General features: G+C 33.6%; 1 protein-coding gene across 27 annotated transcripts in view; it reads right to left on the bottom strand.

Annotated features, from left to right (window-relative positions):
* Positions 1–20,860, bottom strand: part of PICALM (phosphatidylinositol binding clathrin assembly protein) — a 90,766-nt gene that overhangs the window by 21,097 nt on the left and 48,809 nt on the right. For 8 of the 27 annotated variants that reach the window (XM_019739581.2, XM_019739583.2, XM_019739582.2 and 5 more), the window contains exons 9-13: positions 18,264–18,349; positions 16,281–16,404; positions 15,867–16,003; positions 13,543–13,646; positions 331–438 (exon numbers count right to left, since the gene is read on the bottom strand). In XM_019739581.2, coding sequence (XP_019595140.2) covers positions 331–438; positions 13,543–13,646; positions 15,867–16,003; positions 16,281–16,404; positions 18,264–18,349 — 559 coding nt within the window. Of the gene's footprint in view, positions 1–330; positions 439–4,620; positions 4,702–8,104; positions 8,255–13,542; positions 13,647–15,866; positions 16,004–16,280; positions 16,405–18,263; positions 18,350–20,860 lie in introns of all 27 variants that reach the window. The other 19 variants (XM_019739575.2, XM_019739577.2, XM_019739576.2 and 16 more) reach the window with 5 other exon arrangements.

Genomic DNA, 20,860 nt, shown 5'->3' with positions numbered 1-20,860 from the left:
CAATTTTCTTTCAGTAAAAGGTAAAAATTAAATTGACTAACAGGCACAACATTCTACACACAATCACTAGTAAGTTAGCAGTCCAATCTTAGCAAAAGCTCTTTTTCTCTTGAAACAAAGTCTTCCCAGAATCAAAAATGCCACTATGGAAAGGTAACAGTTAATATTAATAGTTCCTTGAAGTTCTCATCTAGTGGTTGGGGGAGGAAAGACAACTTCCTTGGTATCCCAATTTAATCTATTCATACGTGTTAAAAGAAGCATTATCTGTCCTTACATAGAATCAAAATAGAACATTATAGCAATGTTAATAAAACAGTTTTTTCTTACCCCCAGAATCTACAATAACGTTGGCAGATTTATTTCCAAACACAGATTCAAAGTCAACATTAAGGCCAGCTGAAGGATGTGGCTGTGCAACTGGAGAAGGAGTGAATCCTAAGAAAATCCAAAATGGAAAAAAGCTCAGTTCTTTAATAGGTCTACATTTATAGTTTTTAAATAATGATAATAGAATGGAAAAAGCAATAAATTCCCACAGCACAAACAAAGCCAACCCTACAAGCAAAATGTTTCCTACACCACCCACCACATCTTTGTGTGGTGATTACATTTTCCACAACAAAATCATCCCACTGACAAAGAAAACTAACAACAGAACAACTGAAGTTGAACTACTAGTATGTTTTGTTACAGGGGGAAAAAAAACACTTTGCTTATTTTTAGTGTTTGTTGTATGTCGGTGACCTTTAAAAAACTGAACACATCTAAAATATACACAATGTAAGAGATCATTTGGGAATGAAATAAATAGTCTATAGTGCTTTAAAAATATATGAATCTACTCAGTATCTCCAAGAGTCTTTCTCCCTCTACCTAATCACCTCCCATATTTCTACTTCCTTCCTTTCTCTTTTCCTTCCTTCAATGGTTAATCAAAAGCTATATGGTTAAACTCTTTCAAGGAGGGACAGGATTCTGCAAGTTACAACTCATTAATCCTTATGTCCCGCCCTTGTGTCAAGGTGCATTTTGGATATTAAAGAGAAACAGACCAATTTTCAACTCCCAACCACCCTCTAACTTCAACTTAACTACTTCCAATAATAGGGATGACAAGTACACAATCAACCATGCTAATTTACCTAACTCTAGTCTAAAATACCAGAACATAAATAGGAAATCTTATTCTTTCTTGTCCATATTGCACTGATGCCAGTGGTATTAATTAAGCCAACAAACACCCAGCTCATGTCTCTGAGACCACACTATGATGAGGTAACAAATGTAAGATTTTCAATTGTGTGAGGCCGTACTTTTGTGAGGTGAGGTTCTGAATTTCTAGGGGCTAAACAGAATTAAAATCATCTAAAATTAATAGGGCTGTCACATGACTTGGGGAGCTTTCAAATCAGTGAGTATATATCCAAGTAGAGAAGAGTCTAGCAAAGATCACAAAGAAATAATTCTTTCATTTTGCTGAAGGCTGTAATAAATGGTTCCTAAGTTCTCTTCCATTTCTAAATTCTATTAACTCAGAATGTAAAAAAAAAGAAAATCTGATATTAGAAGATTAACAACTATGTCATTATGGAGAAGAAACTTTTGATTCCTAAACATAGGCTCTCTCTCTTCCTCTCTCAACTTTCTGCTAAAGGACTTTCAGTCTTGTCTCAATCTCACTTTGAATTCTTAATGTACACCACCAAGATGGAAAGAAGTACAATGAGGTTGTACTAAAAAGACTGGTCTTAAACTGTAAAAAGTAGGACAAGATTTGGTAAGAAGTCCAAAAAGGTCCCCAAAGGCAGAGAGGCCAGAAAGCAGTGACTTATCAACAATGACTCACACAAGCGAGTACACACAATACAACTTTAAAAATAGCAGCATTTTATATCATAGCACGAATATTCTGTAGGGCACATTTTTTTTTTTTTTTAATGTACAAGTTTGATCTTATTTCTGTGCGTACTTAACCCTTAAACTACTCTTAACTCAAAGACTTTGTTTATACAATGAAAGCACAAATACTATCAAAATACAAAATAATTTAGTATATAAATCTGACCATTCTTCAAAAGGTTCCCAGAATTATACAGATTTAACAATTTAACAGCATTTCGAAGTGTACAAGCTGTGTAAAAATCATACTATGGGCTTACTGGTTCTTCTCATAACTCATTACAAAAAGAACCAATGTATCTACTTAAGAAACACAAAAATCTATCATGCTTAATTATGTGTCCACACTATCACTGCAGTGTAAGAAGTACACATGTTGTTCTGTAAATCATTCTGGAAACAATATCTTGGCTATAATGTCACTAAGCTTTAGAAAATACATGGAACAATAATTTATAAATAGGGTAGCATATCAAATTCCTATTTTCTCCTGCTATTTTGTCCCTACTTTCTAGAATTTGGTTGACATCAGAGATTAGCCTATTTTTTACAGTAATACAAAAACAACTTTATTACTTTCTGTAAAGAGAGGAACCATCTTCTGAGGTTACTAGGGGACCAATCTGTGAGATTACAATATTATTACCTAAAAGTATAAAAGGTTTGAAAGCATATAATGTAAACCAAAGCTAGTCCCTCAAGTTTAAAAAGCCTCTACACATAGACACAGAAAATAGGAAAATGTTAATAAATTATAAGAGCTGAGTGGCTACCAGGGAAGCAAGCATCACACTTTCAAAGTAACTTTTTAATTAGTAAATGCTGGTTAACAACACACCTTCAAGGTAAGAGTTAGTTACACATCATCCCAATGCACATTATCAAATTATGGCCTTTTATCCCAGGGTCACTTTTTTGGAGACTGTCAAGGATTGTCAACCTTTACTTTTTAAAAGTTACTTAAAGGTACAAAACTAATATCACCACTTCAAAATAAAATTTTATGGACCAGAAAAAAACAAAACAAAACAAACAAAGATGAACTAACAGGTTCTCTGAGTTAAGGTTAACTGAATTAATCACTACACTGAACTAACTGCCGACTCTTTCATTTCACCAAGGTCCAGTGAAAACTGTCACTCACCAGCACCACTTCATAGATGAACATTTAGAAACCACTGCCTTGCAGGGCAAATCTCAAGAGGACAATAATAAGTTAACTAAAAGGTACAAGATGAACAAGCTTTGGGGACAGACACTCCAAACACCTTTAACAAAAATTGGCTGGGTTGTTAATGGATTTTGGTGGTGGTAATTCCATAATAAATGAGGCCTTGTACATTTTGTGAAAATAACTGCTACTATTAATTCCTATTAAACTCTATGCAAAGGCTTTATCAACAGGGTATTGTTTAAACCTCACAACAACCCTATGATATAGTTATTGTCCTCATTTTACAGATGAGGAAACTAAGAGATTAAACAACTTACCCAAGATAAAGATTTAGTAAGTGGTGGAACCAAGACTTAAACCCCAATTTGTTTAATTCCAGAATCTATTAGGGGTTTTACATCTTACAAAAACCAGTAAGGTAGAAAAATAAATTTTTATTGTTATAGCTAGAGTAACTATATCTATTCATCAGGACTATTCAAGTTTTATGAACTTGAGCTTTTCACAGCAAAGGCTGGCCAAAAACGTGAACAATCGCTGGCAATTTTAAAATCTAAAAGCGATGCAAAAACAATCAGTGTTCAAAATGGTACCTGATGATTAATTAATAATTTAGATAAGATGCACATTCCAAATATGAAATGATCGGCATATACAAGATGGTTTTTAATAGTAGTTTTAATGATAGTTCTAATAATGATATCCCTGTGCCAGGGATAGTGCTAGACATTATACAGTCATATATGTAAACCTCCTGGCAATCCTGTAAGACATTACCCCAATTTTCATAGGCTTAGAGAGGTTAAATATTTGCTTAAAGTCACACAGGTTAGGGAGCGGAACTAGAATTCAAATCCAAGTTCACTGGATTCCAAACATTCTTTCCATCAAATGCCCTCATAAATTCCATTTTTAAATACTTTAATGGTGTCCAATTCTTACCGCCAGTTAAGAATCTCAATTCTTTATAGTTGTTGTCAAACCTACTTTTTCATGCCAATTTCACTAATCAACTCCTATGCACACACACACACACACACAAATCAGCTGGATTTTGAGGTTTTATTGCTAATACACTGGCTAGAACATATCTGGAAAGACACAGATGAATATCAAATTGGCATGCCTCCCTAGAAACTGCTTCCCATTTCTATGGCCTTTGCATAGTGCTGGAAAAGCATGCTTTTTTCCAGTAGAATCTTCGTAACACCTGTGCAACAACTTAAGCCAAAATTATCTAATGTTCTATCACTAACACCTATACAAAGAGCTTTAAATTCCATAAGCTTATAATATAAAAATGTTACAAAACTTTTCTGAGAATTTGAAAGTTTTGAGTATGGATTAAAGTAACTGGACGATGACAGGCATCCACTCACAAAACAATAAGGTGACTAATCAAGGAAAACAAAATCAGGCCAAAAAAATGGTGTTTTTTAAAAGCAAATAAGTATTTTTCCTTATAAATATTTTAAAAACTATTTTTAAGAAAGACAAATCCCTCTTCCATAATTGACACATTTTAGAGATATACCATTACCTACCTCCAAATAAACCAGCTACAGTAGAAGGGTCATGGCACATAAGGGTAGTATTAGGATAAGCTTGAGTACCACAAAAAGAATCTGACAAGGCATACAAGGAGGGCGGGGGAGGGGGGGGGAGAGAGAGAGAGAGAGAGAGAGAGAGAGAGAGAGAGAGAGAGGAGGAGGAACAGTTAAAAGTGGAACGGAGTAATTAAAAACAAACAAAAAACCAGGGGAGTCCGAGTACTTGGTGTTCTTCAAATTACGCCTTACTAAAAAGAGCACGTAAGGCTCCATTATGAGTACTATATTTAAAATAGGTATATTACATTCACAATTTTTTTTTAAATAACCAACACTGCATCTCTTAGGTAAAAAAAATATGAAGCAGTCGGCTTCTTGGCTAATACGATCCTGTTTTCTAATGTCTTCTTTGACAGATAAGGAAGCAGGCCTAGACAAGGTCCCAGACATGGCACAGCTGGGACCATAACCCACTCTCCTTGACCTACAGTTCAGTGTTCCTCTAGCTTTAATGAGAACAAGCTACTTAGTACACTGAGCATCACATCATCAGATCAAAGTCCTCCTTTAGAAGGGCTGGAGGGTATCTACATAACTATCCTCTGATTTTTCTGGGTCGTTCTATAGTGCAGGGGTTAGCAAGCTACAGGCTGTGGCCTATTTTTACACAGCCATGTGAGCTAAAAATGGTTTTTACATTTTTAAAGGGTTGTTATAAAACAAAAAAATGAAAGAGGAAAAGAAATGAAACAAAACAAAAGAAGAAACAATAGATTTTATGTATCCTGTACAGATTGAAGTATTTACTATCTGGCTCTTTACACAAAATGTTTGCTGACCACTGTTTAAAAGCAGCACTAGCCAACACAACTTTCTAATAACAGAAATGATCTATAGGTCTGCCCTGTGCAATATGGTTGCCACTACTTATATGTGCTACCTGAGCAATGAAAATGTGGTTAATACAACTGAAGTAAACTTTTAATTTTATTTAACATTTAATTTTAATTGAAGTTTAAATGACAATATGTGGTCAGTGGCTAATTAGACAACGCAGCTTTTAGGACTGACTGGCAGACCTTGGGTGGACCTTTCATGCTTATAGTACTGAGTAAGAAACTCTCAATTTTTATTACACAGCTTCACTTCTTAGGAACTTTTAACTTGGATTGAAAGCCTCTTCTAGGACAGGCATCAACAAACTACAGCTGCATGTCTTTGTAAATAAAGTTTTGGAAAACAAGCCAAGCTTATATGCTTATGCATTTTCTATGTCTTCTTTCACTTTATAATGTTAAAGCTGAGTAGCTGTGACAGAGATTGTGTGGCTCATGAGCCAAAAATATTTACAGTCTGACTCAGAACTTTGCTGACTGTTGTTCTAGACTAATACCTAATGGTTGACATCAGTGGTTTTAAATTTCCCCGCCTGTACTCATTTTCATTTAAAAAAAAAAAAAATAAGTAAGTATTTAATAATGTCTTTTCTTTCTAATGACAAAATTTAGCAGATGTGATTTTTAAAAAGTATACTTTAGACTTACATTTGTACTATTTGTTCTCAGAAAGAGTATAAAGGGGTTTAAATGAAAGCCTGTACTTCCCTAAGGCAAGTGCACTACAGAGCAAAGGTGCAGGTCCCTTGCTTCGGGCTTTGCTCCCACCAGCTGGATTATCTTGATGCATTTAACTTTTCTGGGATGCAGGTGATCCATTCATAAAATGGTAATAATAATCTCTTACCAGTAAGAGAGTTGAGAGCTGGTCCAAACATTCTCTAGAGGGCTTTGCAAACTCTAAATTATCAATTCTATGATTTTGATTTTCAAATACACCTACTCACCTTGGAGTATATGGCCATCAACTTTACTAACCTGCTTTGTTTTCTGGTCTTATTCTTGTCCCAACCCATAGGCCGTAAACTTAAGAAATATTAGGAAAATGACATTGCTAGTATATTCCTTGTTACAGACTTTCCTTGAAAAGCCAAAATAATAATTAAGTAACTCGCTCACAATGGCTTTTATATTTTATTCTGCTTCTGCTTGAATGTGAAATAGCTACGATTTCTAACTTAAGATTACTGTCTTCTATCTTGTCCCTCTTCAGTACATAGAGATTTGACAGGCTGAAGCTCAGGCACTAATCTGACCTAAAAGATGGAAACAACATATAGCTCCAAAGGAAAGACATATCTGTTTCGTATCTCCAAGTTAAGAAAACTGACTTAAAAAGACACAGGCAGCCATATTTATTAAACATATACTAGTTCATACTCAGTAAATGTATAGAAAATATAAACTTGTTAAAAAATAAAAAAACTCCAAGGGTAACTCTAGTAATCCCTCATTACCAAGCAAATGAAGTACTATTTGACAAATTTTGTAGAGTAACAAAATGTGAAATTTAGTTTCAACCACTTTTTATATAATTTTTAATATATTACAATGACATGAAGCAATCATTGTGATCAATAATTAAACTTTGGAACTATTAGGCTAGTTTTATACAACTAGAGCACCTGCCATGGAACATTCTCAAACCTCCAACCACTGCATTCTATTAATCTCCCTTGTTCCCTTCCTCTCTCTCTCTAATAAATCTAACAGAACAGCCAGAGCCTGGCCGCATGATCTATATTTAGGGTACACAAAGGACTTTCTGCATGATGCTTTAATTAAATGATTTATATTTGCATCACCTTAAGCTATTACTTTGAATCAAATAAAAGCAGTTTTACCATCTTTTAAGAGAGGTTTAGCATCTTCTTAGCAAGATTCAAAAACATTTTGGTTTAGAACATACTTAAAAATTGACTCTTCCTTGTATAATTTTTATGTGAAATTCTGCCTTTTTATGGATTTTTATACTGCAATTAAAGCCTATTCAGTCAAGTTACTTTTCATTCTCTAGTTTTTTATTTATCTCTAGGCGAATAATGAAGTGAGACCCTTAAGACAGGGACAGAGGGCATGTACGGATTTTAGACAATCCAAAATTCTACTATTCAGTTCAAAAAGGAAAAAAAAACAGATTAAGGTAGCTACTAATACAACGACCGTTGCTTCCAAATACAGAGGGAAAAATGTAAGCACACAGAAATAAGTATGTAAGTTTAAGAGATATTACTCTTCAATCGACTCTCCTAATAACCAACTCTCTAAAGTAATAAACATGATGCAACATGATGCTAGACAGCTTGACTATTGCAATATAATATGATAGAGAACAAAACACTAAAAGAAGTCCAACTTCAAAGGAAATTTTCTTTCCTAAAAACTTGCATTAAACAAAATCAGAGATACTAGTGCAAATTTAAAAACCTCACTATATTATTGCTATTTAGTTTATTTGAAAATGTGATATTAAAATCCAAAGTAATTATTACAGTGCTTTAAAAAATAATTAATGGATACGTAAAAAAAATACTCAGGCAATATAAACATTAATTGGAAAGAAAGGTTAAATGGTACTTTACCAACAAACATTTCATGAGTAGGTGTCCTAGTAGTAAAAGTGGATACATCTGAAGAAATGGGAAGGTGAACATCACCACTACTTTTTGTGAGGAAAGGATTTAAGCTTGGAATGGCATCATCAACAGCATCTACAGTAGCAGAGAAAGGATCTGTGTAGTCCAAGTGCATTACAGCAAAATGAAGAAAGGAAGTAAATTAATTAGTATTATAATTAGTCGAAAGATGCAAAGTGAAAAGTAGTAGCTATATTACTATTTATATTAATCTTAAATGCAAAATCACCAAGATGGAAGAACTACACTTAACATATTTTAAAATGAATCCTCAGAAAAAAAAAAAATTTATGTGTCTGTTACACTTAACTACTATTAACAGTAGTGCACTAAGGATAGATCTACTTTCCAACATTAGGAAGCCAATTAAAAAAAAAAAAAGAGAGAGAGAGAGAGAGAGAGAGAGAGAGAATATTAACCAAAATCCTTCTGTAAAAAAGAGCCACACACTTTGAACCACGTTCACCGCTCTAAGTAGGAATGTACTAGCTTTGGTGGCATAGCTATGTTTACTCAAATAACTGATATAAACAATTGATATGTGTGCAGTATTAAGTAAAATTTCTAAAAACAAAGGGAATTAGGGGTAAAAGGCTGTTTCTAACATGTGCAGATAACTCTTGTATAGGTTCAGAGGTAGGAAGTAAAGATGAAGAAAAGGTCTAACGATGGGGAAAGGAATTTTAGAAAAATTAACAACAGAGATGAAGATTGGCCGTTTAGTAGACTGAACAGTTCTGAAGGCCAGTAAGAGTTTTAAAGCCAAATCATTTAGGCTTTAAATGATTTGCTGAAGAAATAACCAAAGTATTGTTCCCTACTAGAATGTTACCATATATACTATTATCAAATTCTACACCAAAAGTTGTTTTAGAATCAGGTATCTACTGTGCCTATACCTCATTCAAGATAACTGTCATTCTAATGATTGAAAACCATTCATCCTACCTTAAGTGAATGGAGAGAGGAAAAAACAGCAAAAATATAGCGTCGTAATTTTTTCTCTTGTAACACAACAAAAATGAGAAGACACTCCTGTACCTCTAACCAGCAACCTGTTCTTCTCTAGTCTAGTTTGTGACCCTCAATGAAAAATACTGCGGTACCTTCACAGTATTAAGCACTGTAGTTTACTCTAAGGCTGTATGATGGAAAAATAAGGGCAGCAACAGCCTGAAGACCAGCTCATTCACTACAATACAGACATACTTTCCTTTAAGTCAATAAACTCAAAGCAAGTGTTCCACAAACCCTGTAACTATTTAAAAATGAAAAATATGAAGAAAAAATTGAGGTCACTGGCTTAAATATAATAAATCATTTTTTTAAAACGTTAAGTTTTGTATCACTTAAGGATTTTTCTAGGAATTAATAAGCATTACTATGAAACAATTCACACCCAAAAGTAAAGTCCTATAAATGTATTAAAATTCACTGGTATACTATTCAAACTCAAATGAATCATTTTTCACATCTTTTCCACCCCTCTCCTCAACAATAAATGGAACAATGGGGGAAAAGAATTTAAAAAAATATTCAGAAATAAAAAGTAGAAAATAGTCAGATATAAGTTGGACTTTATGTACTAAAAATAAAAATACAATGATGACCACTGTAACTTCTTGTATAAGAAAGCAGCTGCAGTAAGTTTAGAGTTTATCCGTTTGGTTGAAAGTACTATTTTTAAATATTCAATAGCTGCATGGAGTTTTTAAAGTACACTATACTCCGTTGGACAAGTAAGCAACACAGAACAGCTCACATCTCTCTAGTTTTCCATGCAAAAGAAGCCATGAAAGACGTCATTTGGGAAAAGGCCACACATTTCTGTAACAGATCCACTGGGTTGTGAGAAAAGACATGTTCTGGAAAGGTGACTACCGTGTTTCCCCAAAAATAAGTCCCAACCGGAAAATAAGCCCCAACCGGAAAATAAGCCCTAGCATGACCTTTCATGATGATATCCTCTGAACATAAGCCCTAATGCGTCTTTTGGAGCAAAAATTAATATGAGACCCAGTCTTATTTTCAGGGAAACATGGTAGTTATCTGCTGTTCTACTGACTGACACTGTTTTACCTAAGCACATATATCAACCATTTCCTATTATATGAAACATCCTAGAGAAGAATATGCAGAAACATGTGCAAGTGCATCTGTATGTAGGTCAATCAGACAGTATGAAAAACCAGGTCTTCATCTACTCGACAAAACACTACAAGTAATCTAGGTGGTGTCAGTGGACTAACAGACACTATACTATAAATAATAAAAGCATTCATTAAGACAAAAAAATAATGTTCCAGCCATTCCAACTTAAACTTTATTCACTAGACTGGCAACTCTATTCTAAATTCCTTAAACTTCTTAAAAATAATAGGTTTTTTTTCCCCATTATTTTTATAATTATTCATTTGGAAGATTAATTTTGTTACACTAGTCATAGAAAAAATTTTTAAAAATGATTAAAATAGAACCAATCCAGTCATAGTCTTGAGATACTCCATACTTTTTACACACAGAAAACTGAGTTTTTTCATAAAACGTTGTTTCATGCTAGCCGACAGTAATGCAAATTAAACTTCAGAATGGCTAATTCTTTTTTGCCTGAATTAAAATTTGAAATCTTCCCTAAAATATACAATATTGGTAACACTGTATATTTTTAGAACTGCTGTAACTCAGTTTTCAAAGTGTTCATGAAAACTTAAATTTTCTCAGCTATTAGTATTCAACACCAAGTGCTTATTTAGACTCCAGACCACTTCTTAAAAATTCAAAGGCTCATTAACAACGCGATAAGAAGAACAGGAAAGCTTGTGTTCTAAGTTCATTTTTAGGTGGAATCTTAAATGCCTTTCACATAAACATGCAAAACTTACTTTCCTTTAACTTTGTATCACTACCTATCTGTAACTGGGAGTATACATCATTTCTGTGGTGTTTATGATAAGAACTAAATTAAATACCAAATCTGATATTAACATCCATTTTCAGCATATGAAAGCATAGAATAAAATTTTAGAATCATCAAAAATCACATCTTTTGTTTAGTCACACACTATAAAAGCTGCATAATATAAACCGTTACGTTATTTCAAAAACATTTAAATATTTTTCATTATAATCAAAATTTTTTATACATAAGATTTACTTACTTATCTCAGTCTAACTTCAATTTAAAAAATGAAGTAAAAAATCTTAATCTGAAAGTCATGGAAATCAACAATACACTGACAAAATTATCAAAGTTCTTAGCTTAAAATACTCCAGCTATCCAATATGCAGAGGTCAAAGCTCTGAACATATCACCAAATATCTTTATATGAAAGTCAAGACAAGATTTAATTCTTAAACTGAGGAGTTCATAGTGAAGATCACCATCCTTTCCTTGTATGTATGACTTTAAGGTTTTGGAAAAATAATAGTCAATTGCTCCTGCCTCTGTTCCCACTACACTTCATTTGTATTTTTAACACTTTTAACAGTCTCAGTTGTACAGAGCAAGCCTAATGTTAAAACGTAGGGAAAATTTTGATGGAAACAGTACATAAAGCAAAATAACCAAAAATAGAAAAATAAAACACAATTAAATGTATTCCAACATACTGTATTCACACATAGACTGCTATGGGATATTTCTTAGAACGTAGAACAATTCTTACAGGCTCAAATTACTTATAATTATCTGCCTTCAAGTATGAGCTCAATACTTCTAGGCAGGAACTTCAACTTGTCTTTGTTAGAATTGTACATGGGGTCCAGACAAAACAATTTCAGAGTTCAGTTTTTTTGAAATGTTATATTAGTTTTCATTAAGCCTTCTGTAAAAATTTTCATCTGTTTGGAAAGAAAACTTTTCAGCCTTAATTTAGAAAAACTACTTAAAAAACGGTGGTGGGGGAGCAAGCTACAATTACGTAAGTGGTCATATTAATTCTACTAACCTAGTCTAAAGCAATGTACATTAAGCATGTAAATTTGGGCAGATTAAAAATCCTAAAACTAGGAATCACCATTAGTATATTAAGAAACTCCTTTCTTAATCTTAATTGGCAATCTACAGTGCATTCAGACAAATAATTCTACAAATTTGTTGACTTTATCATTTTTAGAAACTACTCCCAGATCTTAAAATTCAGCTAAATTAAACTGTCCTTCTGAGTCGGTCAATGAGCTTTTTTAACTAAGTTGTGGCTCAAAAAATTAGTCCAAAAATCTAGCATTTTAGTTTCATTATTCCTGTCCTCTGCCTTATCATGAACCAGAAATAACCAGTTTAGAAAAAAATAAAACGTTCACTCATTCAACAAATATTCACAAAGTACCTATTATATGTATCAGTCATTGGGGATATAGCACTGTACAACATATTTAAAAACTCCTACCTTCAGAGATTATACAAAATAGAGCCTTAAGAAATAAATACATAAAACAAAAAAGTTCTTAAAACTCAAATCATTAAAAGTGAAAAAAGTCTAATTCAGATACCATTAAAACTCACCAGAACAATTAATTTATCTTTGTTATGAGAGGTAAATCAACCAATTCAGATTTTATCTGTGAGCCAATATAAACTTTAAGGTAACTTGCCATTTTCTATAGTTCTTTAGACACTGTCCTTTCCCTTCCAAATAATATTTGAGTATTTGTAAAACAATACTTACATATATACAAACAAAATCACCAAACCTAACCAAAGGAAATGATTTGAAAACATACTAAATGTCCAAGCAAAACTGTTTAAAAATTCACGTAAACTAGGCTCACTCCTTCAAAGATGCCAAGGTCATGGTCATATGGTCACCTCAAGACCAAAGAACTACTCAAGGGCACCAAACATTCCTGTTGCTAATTTTTTGAATACCAAAATCTTGTAAGTCTGAATTAAATCAACATCTAAAGTATAAGTAGGATAAGTTTATCATGACAATCCTTCCTAGTCAGAACAGCTCACTGCCTGGTAACACCATCTGAGTTTTATTAGAACTTTATCATATACTTACACAAGGTGAGTTTTTTTTCTCCTGCAAGTAATTTTTTTTTCCCTATACCAAAAGTAAAATAACCATTATGCATTTACTGATTATAGAATAGAAATGCAATACTAGAAGAATGATTTCATACTTAAACATACATTTGGTCCATCTTCTTCATCTTCATTAAACCTCATTTCATAATTTAATTGAACTTGAATTCCAAAATTACTTTATAAATAAGTGAAAAAGTCTTCAAGGAGCAAAATGACTTTATTGTCATTTTTAATATTTTTCAAGTTCTCATGTATCAAGTGTAACCAAAAACTGTACAAATAAATGAAATACCACAGAATAGGAAGGGGAGATGCCTCTATAACATATAAAGTAGAATTCTTTAATGCTTACCTCCCCATGTATTTGCTACCTGAGAAGCACTTGACATAGGAAGTACAGGTGGGTGAAAAGTTGGCTGCTGCAAATCAAGCAGATCATTTGGTAGCTTTGATGTGCTAGGAAAATATTTTGAAAAGATGGTTTATTCAATAGGTAAACTTTGCTACATTAGCCACTCCCTTCTATCCCCGCCCTCCAGTAAATAAAAACATTTTTTAAAAAGTGAGAGAAAGCCCCATTAATACATCTCAAAAGGAGGAACAGTTTCAGCTAGGCAGCAGTTGCATATTCCTCATATAACAGCACACCCCAAGGAGGCCTAAAAAATATTCAAATACCATATCTTAAGTTTACAAAGGATTCAAATAATACCCCTCTGGAAAGGATCAGTAACTTCCCCAGTAAAAAACTGATTTCTTTATTGACATGAACCTAAACAACGTGATTCTGAAATATAAACATCATGGAAATTTTAATTTTTGAAGGAAATTTGTTTTCCTATTTCTAATCTTTCAAGAACTTCAAGTGCATTTGCAATACCAATACCCCTAACAAAGTAAAATACCTGTTAACCTCACCTCTACTGCTTTACAACACAGGCAAAAATTATCCATGCATATATGACATCAATTTAAGCAGATTCACCCCATTACACAACTCCAGGGGGCACTACTTACATGATGTATTTTTTACCACAAGACGTTTATGTGATTAAGGAAAATCAACTCAAAAAAAAAAAGTCCCAGAGTTTCCATGAATTGAGACGTTACATGTGTACATAGCACAGATCACTTTTATACTTACTCTAAAACAAAGTTTTGAAGGCATGTCTTTCTGACATATAAAAAACAGTTTTATAGGTAGATAAATAAAAATGCAAATGGATTTAGTTGCTTTGAGGAAAAATAAAAAATATGCAATAAGCATTTTGTAATAGGCTGTAAGATTTGCCCACAATTACTATTAAAAAGGTGAAAACTTTTGAATGTTTTAAGTGAAATATAGTCAAATCAGTTCTTTATTTAGTACTTGTTTCAACTGCAAACAATCAGCATGCTTTTTCATTTATCTCCCCATGACAGACTTGTTTTCAAGGTCCCCAAATGGAAAACTTGACACTCAATGGGTTCAATGTTATTTTATTGGGGACTAAGGAAAGCAGCATACAAAAACAAAACCAAACAAAAAAATATAGCGGAGAGAAAAACATAATTAAATTCAACAAACATCTACTAAGACTTTAGGGAGCAGGTAGAAGTTGAGTTAGTATAAGTTATACTGAGCTGCGATAGGAGTCCGCAGGTGGACAGGAAGACCTTTCAAGGATGAATTAATAAAATAAACAGCAACAATAAAATCAAAGAAAAGCAAGCAAACAAAAAAACCCCATCTCACTCTATGGTGCATTCATCATGTGCTAATAACAACATATACTGTGCTAAATCCTATACTTGTCATCTGGAAGCCTGTTGGAAATGAAAATTCTTGGTCCTCACCCCACACCTACTGAATCAGAAACTGGGGGTGGGGCTCAGAAATCTGTGGTTTAATTAACCCTCCACGTGATTTTGATGCTTGCTAAAGACTGAGAACCCCTGACCTATATCACACATTATCTTGTTTGGAAACTGAGGTGTCTTTTTTGTTTTTTGTTTTTTAAAGAAGATTAAGAAATAAAGAGAGCTAGGATTCAAACTGAACTTCCAAACTTCTACTTTAAACTACTGTGAGGTAAAAGACAGGACATATCTGAAAAAGCCAATTATTCTAATTTGCCTGGAAATATCACATTTCCATTGTTAAGTAGCTAAACTTAAGCAACGAAATTATTGAAGTTGGTTTGGTAGGCTTCAATACCACAGAAATCTGGCAACTAAACTTTTACTATATTCCAGGGTACTGATTTTAACACCAGGAATAGACATGTAAGACACTTAATATCCAGTGAAAGGATATTTTGAAATATTAGTATGTTTAATGCCCATTACACATATCTGCAAGAGTTATAAGGGGTCCTGAACGATTAGATACTTCATAAATGTTTTTAATTATGATTAACTTTTATACAGTGAAATGTTTGCCAGAGATAAAACACCATATTCCAATTAGTATAAATTTATAATTTAGCCATCTTCCATTTCCTAAGTATACAAAATGAAAACTCTTATCACTTTATATTTAGTTATCTACCTCCACCACCACTTTATCACCACCTCCTTTGCTTGAATTTATGATTAAAACTGGTAAGTCAAACTAAACCTGGAAAGCTCTGCAAAATTTCTCTGAGGACTCTTTAAACCTAAGTATTTCGAGGGAGTCTTTAAGCCTCCACCTACCTGTTAGAAGAACTAGGGGTAGAAAATATGTCAATGGCTGGTGCAGTCATTACACCCCCTGCTGAGGTGGACACAGGAGAGGCTGCAGTTGTTAAAGAGGTAAGCGGTTTCTTTGCAAGTTCTTTTAGGCGCTGTTCCTGTTGAGAAAGGTAACTACCATAAGGAATCCAGAAACCAGATTTCTTTGTATGGCCTCTGTAAAAAGCTAATTTTCTAATTTTGTTTCGACAGCAGAAAGGTATTCACTGACTGTTTACTAGTCATTCAATGTTGGGATGAAAAATTAGACTATGTACTAGATGTCACCCCATTTGGATAACTACACATTAAATATAGTTAGTTTCTATAGAGGTCCTAATTACTTTATGAACACATGTACCTGTTTTTCCAAATAAAGAGAATGCACACACCTACCTTTAAAGCTTTTAAACGAGCCTGTTCTTCCTCTAATGCTGCCTGCTTTTCCCTTTCGTCCACTTTGGTAAGAGACAGGCCAGTACTTGCCAGGGAAGATACTGCATTGGAAAGTGTTGTCGCCCTAGAATAATTGGACAAAGGTAATTTGGCTTTTTGCCAAGCATTTCACATTACAACCTGGTTATGAAATGGTCTGGCAGCCTTGCCATGGATGAGCACTATAATTATGAACTTATGAAGTCAAAACCAGTACTTCATAGGAAATATTCTATCCAGTGACCTAGAGGATTATTAGCATTTACACACACTGCTTTAAATAACTGTTAGATTTTAGAAAGCCTTCACAATAAGGGTGGGACACTGCCTCTTCTAAACCCCAAGGGAGGGAACCCATGAAATTAGGAAAGAGCTCACATACTCCACGAAAACCCAGGTGGGTAAAAAATACTGAGTTTCTTACAGGAAATGATTCTCTGTTAACTTCCAGCCTGGGTTTTGGCAGTACTACTACAGAACACTAAAACATGAGTCCCTGTAATAAATAATGTGTGTAGGTATGTTTCCTTTTTAATAACCCAAAGGTATAGTTCCCAGAGGACTACAGGTCCCTTCAAAAGATCAATTTCATTCCAGTCACTGGTCCATCTGGCACCCTTTCTCTCTGCTACACTTTTGCTGAGTTCTAATTTCCTTTTCATACGTATTATACATGCACAAGGCAACATCTCTCACTGGCAGATTCACAGTAAGCCACCTTCTTTCCCTTATACCAAAACCTTATCCATATTATAAACCTCAACATTAAATTCCAAAATGCTAATTCTAGCAAAATGGTAAAGAATTATAACCAGAAGAACTAATCCTCAGTGACCTTTATTCATTTTCCTTTTATCACACACCAAACATAACTAATTTCTATTCTAAGCACACAAATGACAAAACTATTTAAATTTTATGTAAAATCAATTTTATAAATGAGCCAATATAGACATACAACTCAGAAGACAAGTAACATAGTTGTGACAGAAACGCAAGAGCCCAACAAATTTTATGATAAAAAACATGAGATAAATAGGTATCCCTGCACTACTCAGCTATATTTTCATTACTTTCTCAAATAACTGGGCCTTATAATTTTGGCTTGTACGTCTAAAAACTACTAGAAAATTCAAAGAGCATTATTTGAAATTAAAAACTATTAAAACTCAGTAACAACAGTTTCCTTTAGAAATTACTTAAATTTTTGTTGATAAAAATAAACCAAGTTCTGAAACAACAATCAAAAAGTCTAAAAAGCAGGAAGGTTCTCATTATACTTCAAACTTTTTCTTCATACTATTAAAAGGAAATCTTCATAAGAACACAACGACAATTACTCATGTCACCACCCAACACAGAAATCATGTTACAAGGTCAATGTGAGATGGTCTGTTACTTTCAACTTGCTAGACTAATTAGTCCCAGTCTTGGGAATACGGTCAAAGCTTAATAGACTGATTAAAATATGTCGATAATCAACCCCATGAACTAGCATTAGTGAAAGATGATGAAATTTGATGTCAGACATCCTAGGTTTGAGGTCCAGAGTTACTACTGCATATTTCACAGGGCTGTTGTGAGGGTTAATCACATTTGTAAAAGGCATCTTATAAAACACCACACCAATGACTGCATTATCATCTTTAAGAGAACTATTCACACTATTCTATTCACTATTCACACAATTCTAAACCAAGTAGTTACTGTCATCACCTTAATAGATGCTAATATTTATTGAAGACCAAGAACTATTCCAAGAATTTACATGTATTAATCCATTTAATCCTTGACTCTATGCAACTCTATGAGGATGCTACTGTCATTAAACCCATTTTATACATGATCAATCAAGATAAAGAGAAGTAACTTGGAACTTGAGCTAGATTCATCTACTCTCTCAGAAACATCACTCTGCTCTTTGCCCTATGAAAAATGATGTACCTGCTTGCAGCTGTAGAATCTTTGATTTTCTTTCCTTCCAAGGAAGCTAAATGTTGTTCCAAAGCATCAAGAAGACTGCTTGGGGCCTGAAATTGTACAAATATTAAGACTTTCATGATAATCAGGTCATTGGTCAAAATAAAGCAAATATCATCTGACATAGGAGAGCAACACAAATAAATAGGTGTATTCTTCATGAACTAATTAACAGTGGAGTTGTAACTACCTAAGAATGACATTGTTCTTTTTATTACATGAGCATCAACTAGAAAGGCGTATAATATGATAAAAAATATGAAGACTAAGTAAACATGATACAGTAAGAGGATCCTGCAAGTGTTTCATTTTTTTAAGTATTTAACTTATTTGAATTTTAAATAGAAACATACTCCTAAAAGCTAGACATACAGTTGAGCATATTCCTGGTACTTAATAAGAAACTCCTGAGTAACGAAAAGTGTCCAAAAATAACTATTTTTGAATAGTTATTGATAAATGAAACTGAAGACTTAATATCAAGGAAATGAAAATTTAAAATCACAGTGAGAGACAACTTCTTACCAACTAGAATAACTAAGGTTAAACAGACTAGCAATATCAAATGTTAGTGAAGCTATGGAACAACTGCAAGTTTCCCACAATGTTGGTGGGAGTACATCCACCTTGAAAAAGGATCTGGACGTTTTATATAAAGTTAAATACACACCTACTGTGATTACACAAATTCCATTCCTAATCATTTACCCAAGAGACATAAAAAGTGTCTCCATAAGAAAACACTTGTTCAACAATGTTTAAGTAGTTTTATTTATAATAGTAAAAACCTGCAAATAATCCAGAAGTCCATTATTTGGAAAATGGATACACAAAACTGTGGTGAATTCACACAATGGAATAAATACTATGCAGCAATAAACAAGAATGAATTAGTGGTACATTCAACAACATGGACAGATCTCAAAACACTGTGATGAGCAAAAGAAGCCAGATACAAGAGTAAATACTTGTATGATTCCATTTATATTAATTTCAAGATTTGATAAAATTATTCTATAAGAAATCAAAACAGTGATTTTTTTCGTGGAGAGAACTAGGGAGTGACTGGAAGGGAACACAAGAATGGGGGTGAAGGAATTGATTTACATCTTAAATAGTGTGCTGATTACACAAATGTTTATAGTTATCAAACCTCATTGAAATAGATACCTCAACTTTTTTGAAACAAGAAAGACTAGCTTTTAAACTCTCAGGCTACATGTCAAATCTCAACTTAATATGAAGACTTACTTTGAAAACATCACCTTTTCAGTGATCTAAGAAGGAACACTACCTTTAAGTGAAGCAAATTTGGGGTAATTTGGCATTTAATTACCCCAAATATTCTTTAGGATTTGAGATACAAAATTTCTGGATTACAGAGATCTAAAAACAGTAGCTAATTTCTCTAACCATTATGTCTTGAACAACTTCCTTCATCCTGCATCTCTCTCTCTCTCTCTCTCTCTCTCTCTCACACACACACACACACACACACACACACACACACACACACAGCACAAGGCAGATACAGTAGCAGTAGAAAATTAAAACAAAAATTTTAGATTGTAACACTGATTTCTATGTTGAACTGAGAACACGTGTGCAAGTCACACAACCCTAACAAAATGTTCGCTAAATCAGCAGGCGAAGCACTGGTTCCAAGAGCTATTGTCAGAGACGATGAGAATGTTGGTAACAGTTAACGTTTTAAAAGTTCTTATAACACAACAGGCACTATGCTAGCTACCTTCTATATAAGCACTGACTATAAGGAAGACACTACTAGTGTATCCTATTTACAAATAAATAACCTCAGTGAAAATTTAAGTTACTTATCGAAGATCATGTATCTGATAAATAGCAGGAGCCAACATAAGGTCTAAAATATGTCTTGCCTGAAAGTCTACATATTAACTACTATGCTACAGAATCCTAAATTAAAATTGTGGTCCTTTACATTTTTCTGAAGGATTTAAGCTGAGGCTTACAAATATTAAACCACCAAGTTAAAATAGTAATAACAAACTATTTCTAAAGATCCGTTCTAAATATATCTAGCTATTCTTTAAAAGCCAAACCTACATTAGGAAGACTGAAGGAACGTGATACTTCACATCTTAAAAAGAACAATTTATAATAAAGAATAATCTCAAATTTCTACTGTTGTGCATACATAACCACCATCTTCCCTAAAGTATCAACAGCTTTGTTTTAGTTCACTTTCCAGTCACTCAGAGATCATCAATAAAGAGGGCGGTGGGAGGCTGGCCAAGCCTACCAGTTTCTCTACCAGGAATAAAGTACAGCCACATGACAACCTGTCCTAAGGCTGTTTCTGAAACAAAAGATGGGTGAAGGTGACAGGGCACGTGGGGTAAAAGGTTATGTGAAACTACCAAGTCATCTTATACCACATACTGTTCTAGCATGATTCTTCTCACATTTAGCCCACAAGAATGTACTCAATCTTCATGAGGTCAATGTATCTCCAATGCAGAGTATTTCCCTTACATGTAACCCATAACTAGATCTATTGAGTACTTTTGGCCTGAAGATCA

Source organism: Rhinolophus sinicus, linkage group LG06, assembly GCF_036562045.2.
Source record: "Rhinolophus sinicus isolate RSC01 linkage group LG06, ASM3656204v1, whole genome shotgun sequence".
Lineage (NCBI taxonomy): Eukaryota > Metazoa > Chordata > Mammalia > Chiroptera > Rhinolophidae > Rhinolophus > Rhinolophus sinicus.
Note: the sequence above shows the minus strand (reverse complement) of the source record. Positions and strands in the feature narration are given on the sequence as shown.